This window comes from Mus caroli, unplaced genomic scaffold (genome assembly GCF_978045245.1).
Source record: "Mus caroli unplaced genomic scaffold, Mus_caroli_1 scaffold_5, whole genome shotgun sequence".
Taxonomy (NCBI): Eukaryota; Metazoa; Chordata; class Mammalia; order Rodentia; family Muridae; genus Mus; species Mus caroli.
Window position 1 is genome coordinate 149,568,104 of NW_028227260.1, and position 15,429 is coordinate 149,583,532.

At 39.3% G+C, this 15,429-nt stretch overlaps 1 protein-coding gene across 1 annotated transcript in view; it reads right to left on the minus strand.

The window, feature by feature from the left end:
* Window positions 1–1,762: 1,762 nt before the first annotated feature.
* Cybb (cytochrome b-245 beta chain) overlaps window positions 1,763–15,429 on the minus strand; it is a 34,555-nt gene continuing 20,888 nt past the window's right edge. The window contains exons 9-13 of the mRNA XM_021153154.3: window positions 12,775–13,028; window positions 10,707–10,869; window positions 8,786–8,932; window positions 6,183–6,307; window positions 1,763–4,630 (exon numbers count right to left, since the gene is read on the minus strand). Coding sequence (XP_021008813.1) covers window positions 4,504–4,630; window positions 6,183–6,307; window positions 8,786–8,932; window positions 10,707–10,869; window positions 12,775–13,028 — 816 coding nt within the window. The 3' untranslated portion in view covers window positions 1,763–4,503. The remainder of the gene's footprint in view (window positions 4,631–6,182; window positions 6,308–8,785; window positions 8,933–10,706; window positions 10,870–12,774; window positions 13,029–15,429) is intronic.

Below are 15,429 nucleotides of genomic sequence, written 5' to 3' on the forward strand. Positions count from 1 at the left end.
TTCACTTCCATGTGACTAGAGTGCCATGGTGGTCAACTGAGACCCAATTCACACACCTGGTAGATGGTTAAATAATATTTTTTTCTTATCAACCAACCTAAACACAGCTGAAATTTAGTCTACAATCTTTGGAGAGAGATAGGTGATTTATTCTTATATCTTGGCTCATCCTCATCTGGCTCTGAAGACTGATGGTCAGCTTTTTTGCTAGCAATTATATTGCTGCTCAAGTGGGAATTTCATAACCAAAAGGAGGAAGTGATGCTTAGCAACCAAGGAATCTAACATAATGGAAAAATACTGGCAATTGTTTAATATTTGAATATAATTGTAGGATTCATAAAGATATGTTGAACTTGACATTTTAATGTAAATCAGATTTGCTGACTGTGTTATCGTCTTTAAAGAATCAGATGTCAGAATATAATGTTTGGGGATTTTTCCAATAATGAGACAAGCACAATCCATTTGTTGTTAGTTCCCAGGGTAAAATCTACATTAACTCACAGAGGTTTCTCATGTGTTGTTCTTCCTAGTACTGCCTTTTTGTCACAAAACGAGTATTTGGGGATTGACTTCTTTTTAGTACTTAATTTGAGATATTCTGTTTTCTTGGTTGTTCCGAATATATTGCCAGGAATTGTGCAGACTATGTCCTCATTTACCAACACAACCCATGGCTATAGCATTGAAACCATCTCAAGCCATGCTTGACTGGTTGGTCATTTTCCACATTCTAGAAATTTCCAGTGGTCAGATTGCCCAGGAACCGTCAGCATATTTTTTGTTCTGCAGAATAGCACTTAACGTTGAGAAATCTTGTCATTTGATAATTTCACTTCTTCTTCATGAAGATGTATCACACATGCACACATGCACGTGTACATGCATGCACACGCGCAAACACACACACACACACACACACACACACTTCAAATAATGGCTGTCATTCTCTGAAAGACATAAATGTTTATAAATAAAGTAAAAATATATTAAAAGGGCATTTAAATTGAGTCGTGATTTTTTTCAAGAAAAGTAACTTTATCTTTGTGGGGGGTGAGGTTAAAACAGAGTCTGGATATGCAGAGCACCTTAGCCTTGAATTTATAATTCTGACTCAGCCTCTTGAGTGCTTTATTGCACGCATGCAAACACAACACCCGACTCTTCCCTTTTTATAATGTATTTCTCCCTCCAACATCCTATTTTATTTGAATTTAAAAGTGACATACCAAGATACCTGATCTCTACTGCCACCCTTACCCAACCATTCTCAATGCATATTTTGGTTCCATGAACCTTATTCAATCTGCTAGTGGAAAGAACATAGGCCTGATTGCTAGAAAATGGGGATTTAATGTTGACATATCCATCCATCAACTGTGGAACCTTTGCTTATCAATCATCTTTCCTTGGATAGTTTTCTGATCAACAAGCTTAGGACTAAAATGTCATTGTGCTGTTGTTGAGGGAGTAGCTGAGGTGTATGTAAAATGTTTGGCAAAGTAGTAGGCATTCATTAAATGTTTGCTATTTCTGTTTATTAGCATTTGCCTTCGGTGATGTGCTTTGCATCCGTGATAACAACAACCAGTTCAGTCCAAAACATGAGCTCATGGCTCCATGCATTACCTAGACAGGGAGGGTTGTAACTGATGGACATATTTCGAACAACCCTCTTGATAAAATACAGGATCTTTGCTAGTTGGACTCACTCTTTAATGACAAGTTCAATAACAAAGACACAGGGAAAGCTCACTGATTTCAGCATCAAAGCAAGCTTTAATAGCTATTTCTAAAAGTTATCTCCAGATCATCTTCTCCCACCCACCAGACTGTTCATATACAATGGCTGCAAATATTCAAATTCCATAAACATGATATTGCAAAAGTGGGAAAAAATAAGAAAAATCATTTCTAGCCTTATTGTCTCATTTTAGATTTGTTGCTAATGACAGATCTCAGTATCTGTTACTAAATTCTAAGAACTAAGTACGGAAAGAGCTGTGCTGGCAGCTGGCAGCTGGTGGCTGTGAGCTGGGGGCTTGGGAGCAAAAAGAAGGAAGTTCTCAAACAAGAAGCACATGTGCACTCATTTTCCATCTCATAACCAGAATAACTCAGGATAGATCTGTATTTTGGGAACTATGTTGATATCAACCCTAGCCTGCTTATGGGATTCTTTTTCTCCTCATGGGTTGCCTCATCCAGCCTTGATATGAGGGTTTGTGCCTATTCTTATTACATCTTGTTATGCTGTGTTCTCTGGGAGGTCTGTTTTTTTTTTTTTTGGTTTTTTTTTGTTTGTTTGTTTGTTTGTTTGTTTTTAAGGGAAACAGGAGCAATGGATCTGGGGGAGAGGAGGTGTGGAAGCAGGGCTGGGGGAGGGGGAGGGGCCAGGCTGCGGTCTGGATCTATTGTCTGCAAGAAAAATAAAGACAAAAAAAAAAAAAAAAAAAACCAGAAAACTGGAGAAAGATTCTTGGAGCAACAAACAGACTCATTATCACTTTTGTTAGAACGGTGTTTTCGGTGTTTTCAGAGTCCTTGTAACTGAGATCAAACTTTGCCACAAATAGTTAAAATGGACGCATTAATTATACCAAGCAAATGGATGGCCTAGGGTGCAACAGGAAGGTCTGTCTGGACCTTTGTCCCAGGGCAACAATTCTCATGGTGCCATGTGCACATCTAGGAAGGCCTTATTTGCCAGAACCAGCCTTGAGTGCTCTAAGGATGCTAAGCGAACAAGGGCATAGCAGGAACATAAGGAGAATCTGAGCTCTCCCTTCATCTAGTCCCTTCAAAATATCCATACAATAGCAAAATTTGTGATCAGAACTAAAACTGTGCAATGCTATATGAAGTCAAAACAAGATGAGCGCATGTATCCTTTAGTTACATGTGATACATACCAAGTAGCAATGGAGGCCGAATCCTAACCACCATGAGACCCTTTGCATCTGACACTTCACTTGTGCCGAGCTTTCCTTTCTCTCCTGTTGTCTCCACCACTTTCTCCTCATCAAGGCCTCTGCTCTCTACTCTTCCTTTCTCATTACCAAAGCTGAATAGTTATAAGTCTTTGTATTCCTGGGGGCGGGGCGGGCAGTCAACAATGCTTTTAGTTCCCAGAAAGAGGAGGGGTTTTCTCTTTCTTTTTCACATGTGACTAGTCTAGCAGTCATCTAGACTCTGTCTTGCACTTCTGGATGCCCATAAAATATCGGATGTGATTTTACTCTTAACCCAGTTATTTGGGGATTACAGTTTCTAAAATTTCTATTTTAGGAAGATGGTGATGCTGGTACTAGTGGTGATGAAAATGCTGCAATTAAAAAAAAAACAAGTTATTGTCTATGCACATAAGATCTATTTGTATAGGTATTTAAGCCAAAGAAGAAATGGATTCTTAGCAGGATATGTATTATCATGTATACATTTCTTAGAATTCAGTTCAAAATTCCCAAGGTTTGGCTGGAACAGATCATTTCTGTCAGTAAATAAATGTGTTCTTCGTTTTCAGCTTACAGACTAGAACTAGAAGTGTTAGCCCCCATCATCACAGGAGAATAGGTCTCTGAATTCCTCCCTCCTCCCTCCAAATAACAGTTGGATGAATACCAGTAGGATGGCCTGACCATCCTCCTGGTTCATATCTTTCTCTCTACTCCCAGGGGAATCAGGATACTTCGGTGTGTAAAAGAAACAGAAGGGTAATTCTGTCTCTGGCCATATATTCCATTATGACATAGTTCTGACTGTTTGCATCTGTTTGTTCAATCATTCATTCAGTCAATAAACTGACCTTGAACACCAATTCTGCCAAACACCATGATAAATGTAGAGTGTTACTTTAACTCCAATCAGTCTAATATTTCTTACTAGGAATAATCTCTGACCCAGTTAGACTGTTGTGCTGGTAAAACTGGAATATACTTCTGTGCCGATACTGTCATTAGGAAGTATTAAGTCATCATGAGCATCACTATCTCCTCTATTTAAAAAGTTTCCTTTAGCATGATGCTAAGGTTAAAGATAAAACAACAGCTAAGAATGACGAGCTATTCTTTGATTTGCTTTTTTGTTGGTGGATAGTATAAAAACTGAAGCTTGAGACAACCTGGTATTAAATGTGAAAAGGTGACCACACCCAGAGTCAGATGGCTTAGGTGTGGTTTCAGCTTCTGAATTGGAAGGAAGGTGCAGAACTCATTTGAGATCCTATTGTTTATCCTAGAGAGAGTCCCAGAAAATGCTTTTGCCTTACCCTCTTCTGGCATGTCAGAGGGAAATGTGAAACAATGCGTAACTATGTTTGTAAAAAGTGCTCTGAAACCATGAAGTTCCATGCAATATGACGGATGACTAGTAACGATCTTTGGAATTCCTTTTTAGGGGGCCTGTGTCATTGTGATTTCCTTTCCTCCTTCTCTCCTACAATCAACCAGCATTATTGGGACATTTGGCAGCATACACTGGTTTCCTGGTGAAAGAGCTGAGTTAGAAGTTTTCCTTGTTGAAAATGAAGTGGACTCCACGCGGGCCGGATTCTGAGTTGGAGATGCTCTGTTTACTGAGAGTTTTAGCCAAGGCTTCAGGGCCACACAGGAAAACGCCTATTGTGGTGCTTTGGAGAAAGAAAAGAAAGTTTCAGTCTTTGACATGAGTTGGGCAACAGCGAGGGTAGTAAATTTCCTGTTCAGTTGAGGCCACTCTATTCCTATTTATTTTCCACAAGGGACAAAAATGTTCAATTTACTCACAAGGAGCAGGCTCGACTGAGTATAGAAATGGCTGGCAAACTCAAATGGATTTAACATCCCCAGAAAATGAACCCCAAGCAAGGGTTTGGAAATTTCTGCCACAGAGGTATCATGGTAGTGGCTGGTTTTGTCACAGAGAAACAGCTGGAGATATCACAGAGAAAGGAGCCTCCCTTAAGGAAATGCTTTCATGAGATCCAGCTGTAAGGCATTTTCTCAACTAGTGATCAAGGAGGAAGGGCCCAGCCCATTGTGGGTGGTGCCATCCCTGAGCAGGTAGTCCCAGGTTCCATAAGAAAGCAAGCTGAACCTAGTAAGTAACATCCCTCCATGGCCTCTGCATCAGCTCCTGCTTCCTGACCTGCTTGAGTTCCAGTCCTGACTTCCTTTGGTGATGAACAGCAGTATGAAAGTGTAAGCTGAATAAACCCTTTCCTTCCCAACTTGCTTCTTGGTCATGATGTTTTGTGCAGGAATAGAAACCTTGACTAAGACACATGGCTAATAAACAAAGCTAAAGTGTACTTTCCTGTTGAACTCGAGCCCCCCAAATCTTTCTAGTATTTTCAAATCAGTAACACAACCCTCAACTCTGACAGCAGCTTCATCCTCTGAAGTCTTACAGTGGAAATCCTTGTTTTTTAAAATGCGGTCCCATGCCATCTTAAAAAATTTCATGTTTTTAGTAATGCAGGTTTCTGGGCCCCACCTCAGACCTAATAAATGTAATTTTATATGTCTATATGTAATAACATAGCAAGGTAATTTATGTGCTCATTAAAGTGTACAAAGCAATGATTCAAGTAAAGTAGGCATATCAGACCTGGGGCCAATGGGCCACATACATCTAAGAATAGCTATGCATGCAGCCCGACATATTTGTTGAGCACATCACGTTTCAAAGGCAAGTCAATGTGTTTGCCACATCTATTTGAAAAGATATATTGAGAGTAAGATAATGAGTTTCTCATGTGTTCTATGTGACAGGGGGATTTCCTCAGGGTTTCATGATGGCTAAAACTGTAGTGACAATAGAAAGACACCATGTCATCTGTCAACTTATGATTTTAGACTCAGACATTTGATCTCAAAGTGAAGGTATAATAGTCTTAATAGTAAGTATAAGCTGTACTCATTATTGAAAATCAATATATACAATAGTGACATTTGGACAACTAAAGAAGAGAAATGCTATGAATTTGACAGAATTACTCTCCATGTGATTTTGCTATGACTTAAAGGTTATTTCTAAAAGTCAGAGCTATCAGACATCTGTTGGATAAGAATTCAACCCCATCACAGCATTATGGAAATGTTAATGATAACTTTTAGACTACAAAGTACAGTCAGTGCTCGGGAACTGCTGCTTTAGGCAGACCACAAGCTTCAAGAACACTTGAAAGGAGAACTTCTTACTTAGGGTGTTCACTTGCAATGGTCTTGAACTCGTTATCCCAGTTGGGCCGTCCATACAGAGTCTTCTGTTTTAGGCCTGTGATCACATCTTTCTCCTCATCATGGTGCACAGCAAAGTGATTGGCCTATAGCAAAACATAGACATTCAGAAAAAAAGAGACATGGTATATCACATTTCACAAATCAAGCTCTTAGTACTTAACACACAGAGACATACACACGTTATGATGATAGGAGATGATATTCTTCAGGAAGAAAGGGGATGGAAGGGTCCTCTGTACCCATCTGCTATCAAGATAATATACTAGACATGTGGGTATCAATAAGTCAGTTCCTTATGAGATGTATGGCATAGTCAATAGTAACTCCCTTTACAGAATGTGACTTTGTAAAAAGCTTTATAAAAGTTCAGGTGTTGAGAAAGAGACCATTTGAAGCAAGACTGCATTAAAGAGAAAATCCTTCTTTTACAATCCAAATAAGGCCAGCCTAAATGAAAAGGTAAAGGAATTATAACACAAACTAAGATGAAATGACAAAATGAGAAGAATAACTGTCCCCAGAATGAGATGTGTTCTTTGTATACACCAAAAGCTTGGCTCCTAGAGGCAGGTGCCTACAGGACCTTCACGGCTGGGCCAGTTAGTTTAGGCAGTGGATTAGAACATTTAGGAGGAGATGGATTTCAAGGCTATGACAGGAAATTGCCAACTGCTTGTAGCTCATTTTCAAGAATTGGCCTTCTGTTACTGGATCAAAAAGCAATCAGCCTCAGTCTCTCAGTAAATGATCCAGCCATGCAGCTGCCTGTGACTCCTGGCAAGGTTCAAGATGAACCAGTGGGGAAACTGATGACAGTCACTCAATGAACTCTTCTTTCCTAATCCTAAGCTCACAAAACTAAGAGGTAAACCAATGACCATAAATACAGGCAGTCATTATTCCTCCCTGTCTTAGACATAGCCTGACCTCAAGGTCACATAGAGCAAATGTTAGCTGACTACTAGGCTAAACCAAATATTATGAAAGTTAACTATTTCCTCCCTGGTTGACGCAAAAGTGTGAAGTTTTGCTTTTGCCCCCAAGGGCCATATCACCCTTTAAGAAAGGCAAATTCATACTACAGGGAACCTGTACTAGTTTCCTTCCTTGTCTCTGTCACAAAGTATTATGATAAAATCTTTAGGAGAAAAGGGGTTTTTCTGGCTCACAATTGCAGGTTACAGTCCGTCGTTGTGGAGAAGTCAAGATAGCAGGAACTGGAAACAGCTAGTCATATCCACAGTCAGGAGGAGGAGGAAGCAAATGCAGCTTGTTTTCTGCTTCTATCTAAGCTTTCTTCTGTCCTATTTAGGTAAGGTCCCCCCCCCCCCAGGGACTGGCGCCACCTACTGATCTCCCCACATCAGTTAGCAACTAAGACAATAGCATGCTCTGGACAGATATGCCTCTAAGCCAGTTCGATATAAATATTTAATTAATTGAGACTCTCTTCCCAGACTGACATTTATACCTAACCATATCGGCCCCAATCAGGCTTCATACAGCATTTCTTAACCTTGTCAATTATAAGGTGCTTAAACTGCTAAATGATCTTGGTGAGAGACTATATTGCATTCAGTTGAAGACAAGTGACTTATTTTAGTGGTCTCCAAATATTTTTCAGGACACATATTCATATACATATCTGCATATATACTATATATCCAACTTTCTTCATCATATATGTTGACTTATTTGTTATTAATAGCCACAGACTGCTGGAAAGTGCTGAGTGCATCTGGACTCTGTCGTTTACTTGTTGGATGCCTTTATGCAAATAAGGTAATCAGTTCTAGACTTTTATTCCTTGTCCATAAAATTTAGAGAATAATACTTACTTCATCATAGGGGTGCTGAGAACATAAAATTAGACAATATTTGTAGGAACACTAAAAACAATACCAGGATCAGGAAGCAGTCTGCAGAGGACTATAGGACCCCAATCCTTTGATAGCCAAATCCATAAGAGCTGAAGTCTCTTACATGTTCTGAACCATATCTAGATTAGCTATGATACCTCAGGCAATGGAAGACCTATGTAACTAGTTGTTAACTAGTTGTTAACTAGTTGTTTAGGGAGCAATTCCATGATTACCTTTTCCCCACATATTTTGATTAGGTTGCTGGAACCTATAGATGCAGAACCTCAAGTATATGGAGAGCTGACTGGATATAAATGCACTGAATACACCATAAAACATACATAACATATAAATTAAGGACTAAATACAATATGGGGGATAGATTTTCCTTCCCATTGACGTTTGATGAGTCTTGTCCACCTGACGTGAGATTCCAGCTCTTTGTTGGGAACAATGTCCTAATATCAACATAGGCCCTTTAGTTTGGAATCTAGTCTCAATGGTCTAAATATCTTATGATGATACTGAGTGACTGTGAGCAGGCTTGGTCACTTGAGTCCATTAGTTGTCCTTGTGTGTGTCGGTGGGTGGGGGGCACTGGTTGGGAGTAGTATATGGAATTTTCCAAAAAAGTAAAAGAGAAGCCAGCATGCTCTAGCCATACTAAAAAAGACCTGAGAACTGGACTCTTGTCCTCACCTGAGATTCATCCCAGCCAGTAAGGTAGATATTGTAGCTGAGGAAGTTGGCATTGTTCCTTTCCTGCATCTGGGTCTCCAGCAGCTGCAGAAGGTCTGCAAACCACTCAAAGGCATGCGTGTCCCTGCACAGCCAATAGAAGTAGATCTGAAAGAGGACAGGCCACAAGTCAGATTATATCAGCTTCAGTGAATGGGTTTCCAATGTTCTAAACTTTTTCATGACACCCAGAATGCCTAGAAACAGTTTTTCAGAAATCTGGAGATGTTTGTCATTGTTTTAAGACAGGGCCTTTAAATATAGATTGACCCTAGTTTAAACTCGGGATCCTCCAATTTCTGCTTCTCGAGTGCTGGCATTGTGAGTGTATATTACCAAACTATATATCCTTCATAGGCTAATTTACACAAATGTTCTCTGAACTTCAAGCAAGCAGATCAGGAAATAGTTTTCAGGAGCTGCTAGAGAGGTGGTTCATTGGATAAGACTGCTTTTGTTCTTTCAGGGCATCAGAGTTCTGTTACCAGCATCTGTGTCAAGTGGCTCACAACTGCCTGTTACTCCTGCTCCAGGGCATCTGATACACTCTTTTTATTTCTAGTTGCACCCCTACATATGTGGTATGTCTGTGTGCGCACGTGTGCACATGCACACACACACACAAATAAAAATAAATATTTAAAAGTAAATCAATATGTTGATGATTTAGGCTTACAAATATGTAGTCAACCCCCACCTTGTGGCTTGCTAGTTTTTCTCTGCTGGCTGCTGTTGCTTTCCCAGAATCCCTGACTTCCTATGTATCTGCTTTGAGAAAGGCCAAAGGAATAAACACAGTGGCTGCCCACATGATGGCTTCCCTGCCCGGGACTGCCAGACCCTCCCAAGTTCCTAGGGGCAAAGGTCGTATCACCCATACCTTCTTCAGTAGGAAAGAATGAAATGTGAAGCTGTGGTTGATGGCCCTATCGGAACCAATCTTAACAGCTACTAGAATAATTTAAAGTTTACAAGGCATCTTTCCTCAAGTAACATGTAACAGTCCCCTGGAAACTTATCCCCAGGAGATATCCATAAGCAAGTAAAAAGTTCCATGTCCCTTGCCCTATTCTGCTAAAAAGCAGTATATTGAAGAGCTGAAATTAGAGTTAGTATCATTGTATAATGCAGGCTGACAAGAAAAAAAATGTTTTCAGTTTGGCCTGCTGCCACTGTCCTGTAATGCCAAGGGTTCAGGTGTGGAATCACAACTGTTTGGGAGACTGAAGAGAGAGGATCATAAGTTAAAGGCCTGCCTGGGCCAATATCAAAAGGGAAAGGAGGGTCAAGTTGTATCTTAGTGGTTCAGCATTTGACTAGTGGGTGGAAGGCCCGGGGTTCCATCCCCAGTCATGCATTCCTTTCTATTTAAAAATTATGGAAAATGGGGTATTAAATTGTATGTATTTAATATTTATACATTTCTAAAAATACATAAATTTCTGAGGGAAAACTAGAAAAGAATATCCAAGGAGAAGGAGGTGTAATCCAGGGGTAGAGCACTTGAGTAGCACACTTGAAGCTTTGGTTGCCACCTTCTGCACTGCTTTGAGTGTGTGTTTGTGTGCACGTGTACATATGTGTTCACATATATATGTGCTCTTGCATGTGCATACTTAAAGTGTAACTATTGGGTTGGGGTTGTAACTACTTCCTCTTTTTCTCAAATTTTATGAATTTATAATACTGCTAGACAAACACAGCATATTGCTTTTTCTAACAGGTCTGTTTATATATGTGCACACTATTGTACCTTCTACTCCCTTGAAGCAAGCCTGCCTCTCTGGAGTCACTTAAACCTTTTCATCATTTTTCTCATCTCTGAAAGCCTTTTAGAGATTGATGGCTAGCCCAGACACTCCAACAAGTAAGAGGTACTTACCTTTTTGAGTTTCAGACTGGTGGCATTATCACAATATTTGTACCAGACAGACTTGAGAATGGAGGCAAAGGGCGTGACTCCAATCCCGGCTCCCACTAACATCACCACCTCATAGCTGAACACATCTTCACTGGCTGTACCAAAGGGTCCATCAACTGCTATCCTGAATGGAAAGGGAAGGGGATGGTTATGGATGCATTGATCTGCACAGCAGAATACCCACTGTTGGAGATGGGCACTATGCTGACTCTATGCATAGGAAATCTCCACAAAATGGCTTTCATGGAAGTCATTTAATGCCACCACTGAGGTTGAAAGTAAGAATATGAATGATTAGCTATTATGAATTAGCTAATATGAATGAAAATCTTTGCTAGGTTGCCACGGAATTTTTTTCTTTTTCTTTCTCTTCTTTCCCTCTATACACAACACATATGCCTCTTTAGATTTATTTAATTTTATCATGTGCATGTGTGTGTTTTGTCTGCATGTCTGTCTGTGTACCATGTACATGCCGGCTATAAAAAGATGTTAGGTCCCCTGGAATGGGAGTTACATATAGTTGTGAGTGCTCAGACTTGACTCAGGTCTTCTGGATGAACAGTTAATGCTCTGAGCCTTTTCTCCGGCTCACATGTCTCTCTTGTTATGAAAGATTATATTTGATCTTTTGTTTTGTGGTGTTGTCGATGTTGTATGTATGTATGCATATGCCAAAGAGTACATGATATCAGAGGACAATTTTTGGGAGTTTTTCTCCTTCAACCATGGGATCTGGTGGGGGGGGGCAAGGGTTGCACTCAGGACAACCCTTGAGTTGGTCTGCACAGCAAGCTCTTACTGATCAAGGCATTTGTTTGTTTGTTTGTTTGCTTGCTTGCTTGCTTGGCTACTTGCTTGCTTGTTTGTTTGAACTGAGATTTCTTGTATCCCAGGATAGCCTCCATGTTTCTTTCTTTCTTTCTTTCTTTCTTTTTTTTTTATTCAGAGTATCAGACAATTTATTCTGAGGGTTAAAAAGATGAATAAATTGTACAGTAACAAGGTTAATCCACACATGGAGGACAAGCCTCACATTGAAGACAACCAGTATAGAGCAAAAACATGTTATTTTTCATAGAGATAAACAACAGCCAGTTGTAATGAATAATCTCAAGTAAACTCACTCCTATCTCTACACCTGAGAGAAGCAGGAAAACATAACCCAAGAACAATTCTGTTTTTGAAAATTCTATGTCCACAATACTTGTGTTTTGGTTTCTTTTTTTTTAATTTAAATAACCATTTTATTGAATATAATAGGTGATTTAAATTACTACTTGAAAATTAATTTGCATAAATACCACCGAGATTACAAAAATATTTATAATCTTTGTATAATTGAAATTGCTAAATCCACAAAATAATTTCTTAATGGTGAGTTAAGGCTATCCTAATTAAAAAATATAATAAAGGGAACTGAACCTAGAGCCTCACCCATGCTAGGCAACTACCCCCCTACCCTCACAGACTGTTTTTTTTTTTTTAAGAGATCCTTCCATGTTTCTATCTAGTCAATGAGAGCTTTGAACTCCTGATTCTCCTGCTTCTGCTTCCCCTGGGAAGGACAATCGACATTTGAAATTCCTAATTGCATTACTTAGCTTCTACTGAGTCCCTGACATGATTGTTAAAATGACATCATTTGTTTGTGTTAGGAAACTGGAGAGAAAGATGCAAAGCAAATAGTCTACTCAAATAAATGATACCATTTAAAATTTAAGAATACCCCTGACATGATTTTTGTTTCTCCGAAAAAGTTAAGATAATTTGACCTTAATCTTTACATATTTAAAGAAAGTTGGGGGTATTGCTAATATTTTATCTCAATACTTTATAGTTCACCCAAGATATGTAAACATATATATAAACACACCACATGCAACTGTGAACACGGAGAAACACCCATATATTTTTTGAACCACTGTATTTTGTTACTCAGAAATCATGTGGTAAGATGTGGGGGGATCACAACTATTTCGCCATTTCTCCTAAATGCATACACATTTGCAATGTGTCCCAGACTTACTTAGGTAGTTTCCAGGCATCTTGGAACTCCTGCTTATCGCAGCCACAAGCATTGAATAGCCCCTCTGTCCAGTCTCCCACAATACGGATATGGATGCTAAAAAAGTCTTCCTCAGGAGCAGAGGTCAGTGTGAATGGGTGCCATTCTAACTTGGACACCTTGGGGCACTTGACAAAAATGTACTGTCCCACCTCCATCTTGAATCCTTTCTTCTTCATCTGAAGTTCAATGGTTTTGAAAGGGTGGGTGACCACCTGTAGAATAAAACACAACCCTGGAAATTGCATGTCCACAAAACATTTGAACTTTTGAGGTCCATATGGATAAAGTATTTAGTTAAGATGCCTTACCTGTGCTTTTTTATTTTGGGACCAACACAGAAGGTCCATCAGCAAATGTATCTGTCATTTGGGATTTGTCCTCAATTGTAGCTGATGGCTAACCATGGACTGAGGAATGGACACAAAGTCCTAGTATTCTCCCTTCATCCTGAGACAACTCCAACACTGCCTTTTAGGATCATCTGACACTGCAATTGCAACCACACTGTGGCCCAGGCCTGTCCTTCTCTCTTCCTCATTCTTTCTTTCTTAATATTTTTAATGTTTTCTTTTTCTTGTTTGTTTTGAGACATGGTTTCTGTATGCAGCCCAGGGTAGCCAGAAAGTTGTGATGTAGCCTAAGCTGGTCTTGAACTCTTGCTCTCCTACCTCAACTTCCTGGTTACTGAGATCATGGGAATGTGCTACCACATCTGGTTTTCTTTCCTTATGAGTACAGCCCCTGAGAACAAGCTTCTAAGAAGCATTTGCATACAGTTCTCTGTTTCACAGTCTTTGTCAGGAAATGGAAACTATCAGTCTGTTGTGATCTCTCTCTCTGTCTCTCTCAAGCTAAAGAAGGTACAAAAATAGAAAAAAAAAATTCTCCTGTTCACGCTGTCTCCCCAGGTCATGGGAGAGGACACAGGTATCTAGATGAAATGTGGAGCTTTCACTGACCAGGTAGACTGCAACAGCCCCAAAGGGAAGCTAGCCATGCTCTGCTGTTGTTCTGAATCACACTTAAATAAAGCCCGATTCCATGTATTGTTTCTACATTTCTCCTCACTTGAGGGAGAGCACCGTTCATCTTTCACCAAGCCAGTTTTCATATTTATCCTCCATATACACAAATGACCACAGACAATCTATTTAAATGGAGTAGAAGGAGACAATGGGTGCTCTCAGGCATTGACTTCCAGTCAAGTAGGATGAATAGGTTCTGGTGTCCTGATAGACAGTAGTTATGGTACATATGGTGAATACTATGTTTTCTATTTTAAGGCTTTTTAGAAGCCTTTGACTTTTTTTGTACCAGTGAGATCATACGTGTTTGAGTTGAAAGATGTGCTACTCCTTCACTTGATTGTACAAGTATCACATGGGAGAACACTACATTGTAGCCTATAAACACAAGCCAATTCTGAGCTAACTGAAAATGGTAGCTTCAAACTAACTCAAAGGTCAGATACTGTTCCTGAGAAGATGCCTACAATATCAAGAAGAATTTCAGAGGGATGAATACAGACAAGCCAAAGTTCATCAAAGGATCGAAGGTTATGGAGAACTGAAACAACAGAGTAGACTGAAGAAGTGTGGTCATTCCTATTAATACAAGTTACTACTGAGGCTGTAACTAATTGGCAGATCAGATGTTTAGCATATGTGATGCCTGAGTTTGACACCTAGCACCACCAAAATAAATGGAAAACATTTTCAAAACCTGGGATTTCAATGTGTCTCATAGGACAAGGCTGCAAACACCTTCCTCTTCCTCTTCTCTGAGTCAAGCAATTGGAAAGCAACATTTTGAATAGAGAAAAGTCTGTTGAAATTTGTTCACCATGTTGTAATTTTGTGTGGTAAAACAAATTTGCACATGTTGCAATTTCTTATGTTAAGCACAAAGAGGATTTAACTAAATAAGATATACAAGGAGACTCACGGGCATATTGTTGGACAACCCCTGTTTCTTATATTTACATGAGGAGAAAGTGAACATTTATTTTCTTCACAAGATAACAAATTTGCCCTAGAAATAATATTTGTCTGGTTTGGTCATATCTTATTTATGAAAAGAAAAATCACGACTAGGCTTTAAAAGAAATAAAACAGTAGAAATAGCATAAAAGAAGAGGGAGGGGCTGCACACTTGTACATGGCAAGCCTGCCAGTGGCAGCAGGACTAGCTCTGCTGTGACTCTCCATAGGTAGCAACCTATTCTAGTGTGGAGGACAGAGGGTAGTTTAGTGTCTTGCAAAAAAATAAACTATAACACTTTTTGTAAATAACTTCTCAAATGAATGGAATTAAATTTTATTTAACAAAATCATCTTGTTGGGTGTTTACTGAAACTACACAAGGAACTCTTCTGTCTATCACTTATCTATCTTCCTATGCATCTATCAGAAGAGTCTAATTGTATATCAATTTCTTTAGTTTGTAATGATAAAAAAAGCATGGGAGAATGGAGAAAAAAATCACTCCAGACTTGGAGTTCGGAGAGGAAATGCATGGTGTAGCTTATATATTAATCTGCTTGATACTTCGGACACTGCAGCTCTAATATACAGTGATCACATAAAAGAATAGAAGAAGGAACTAGAAAGTTTC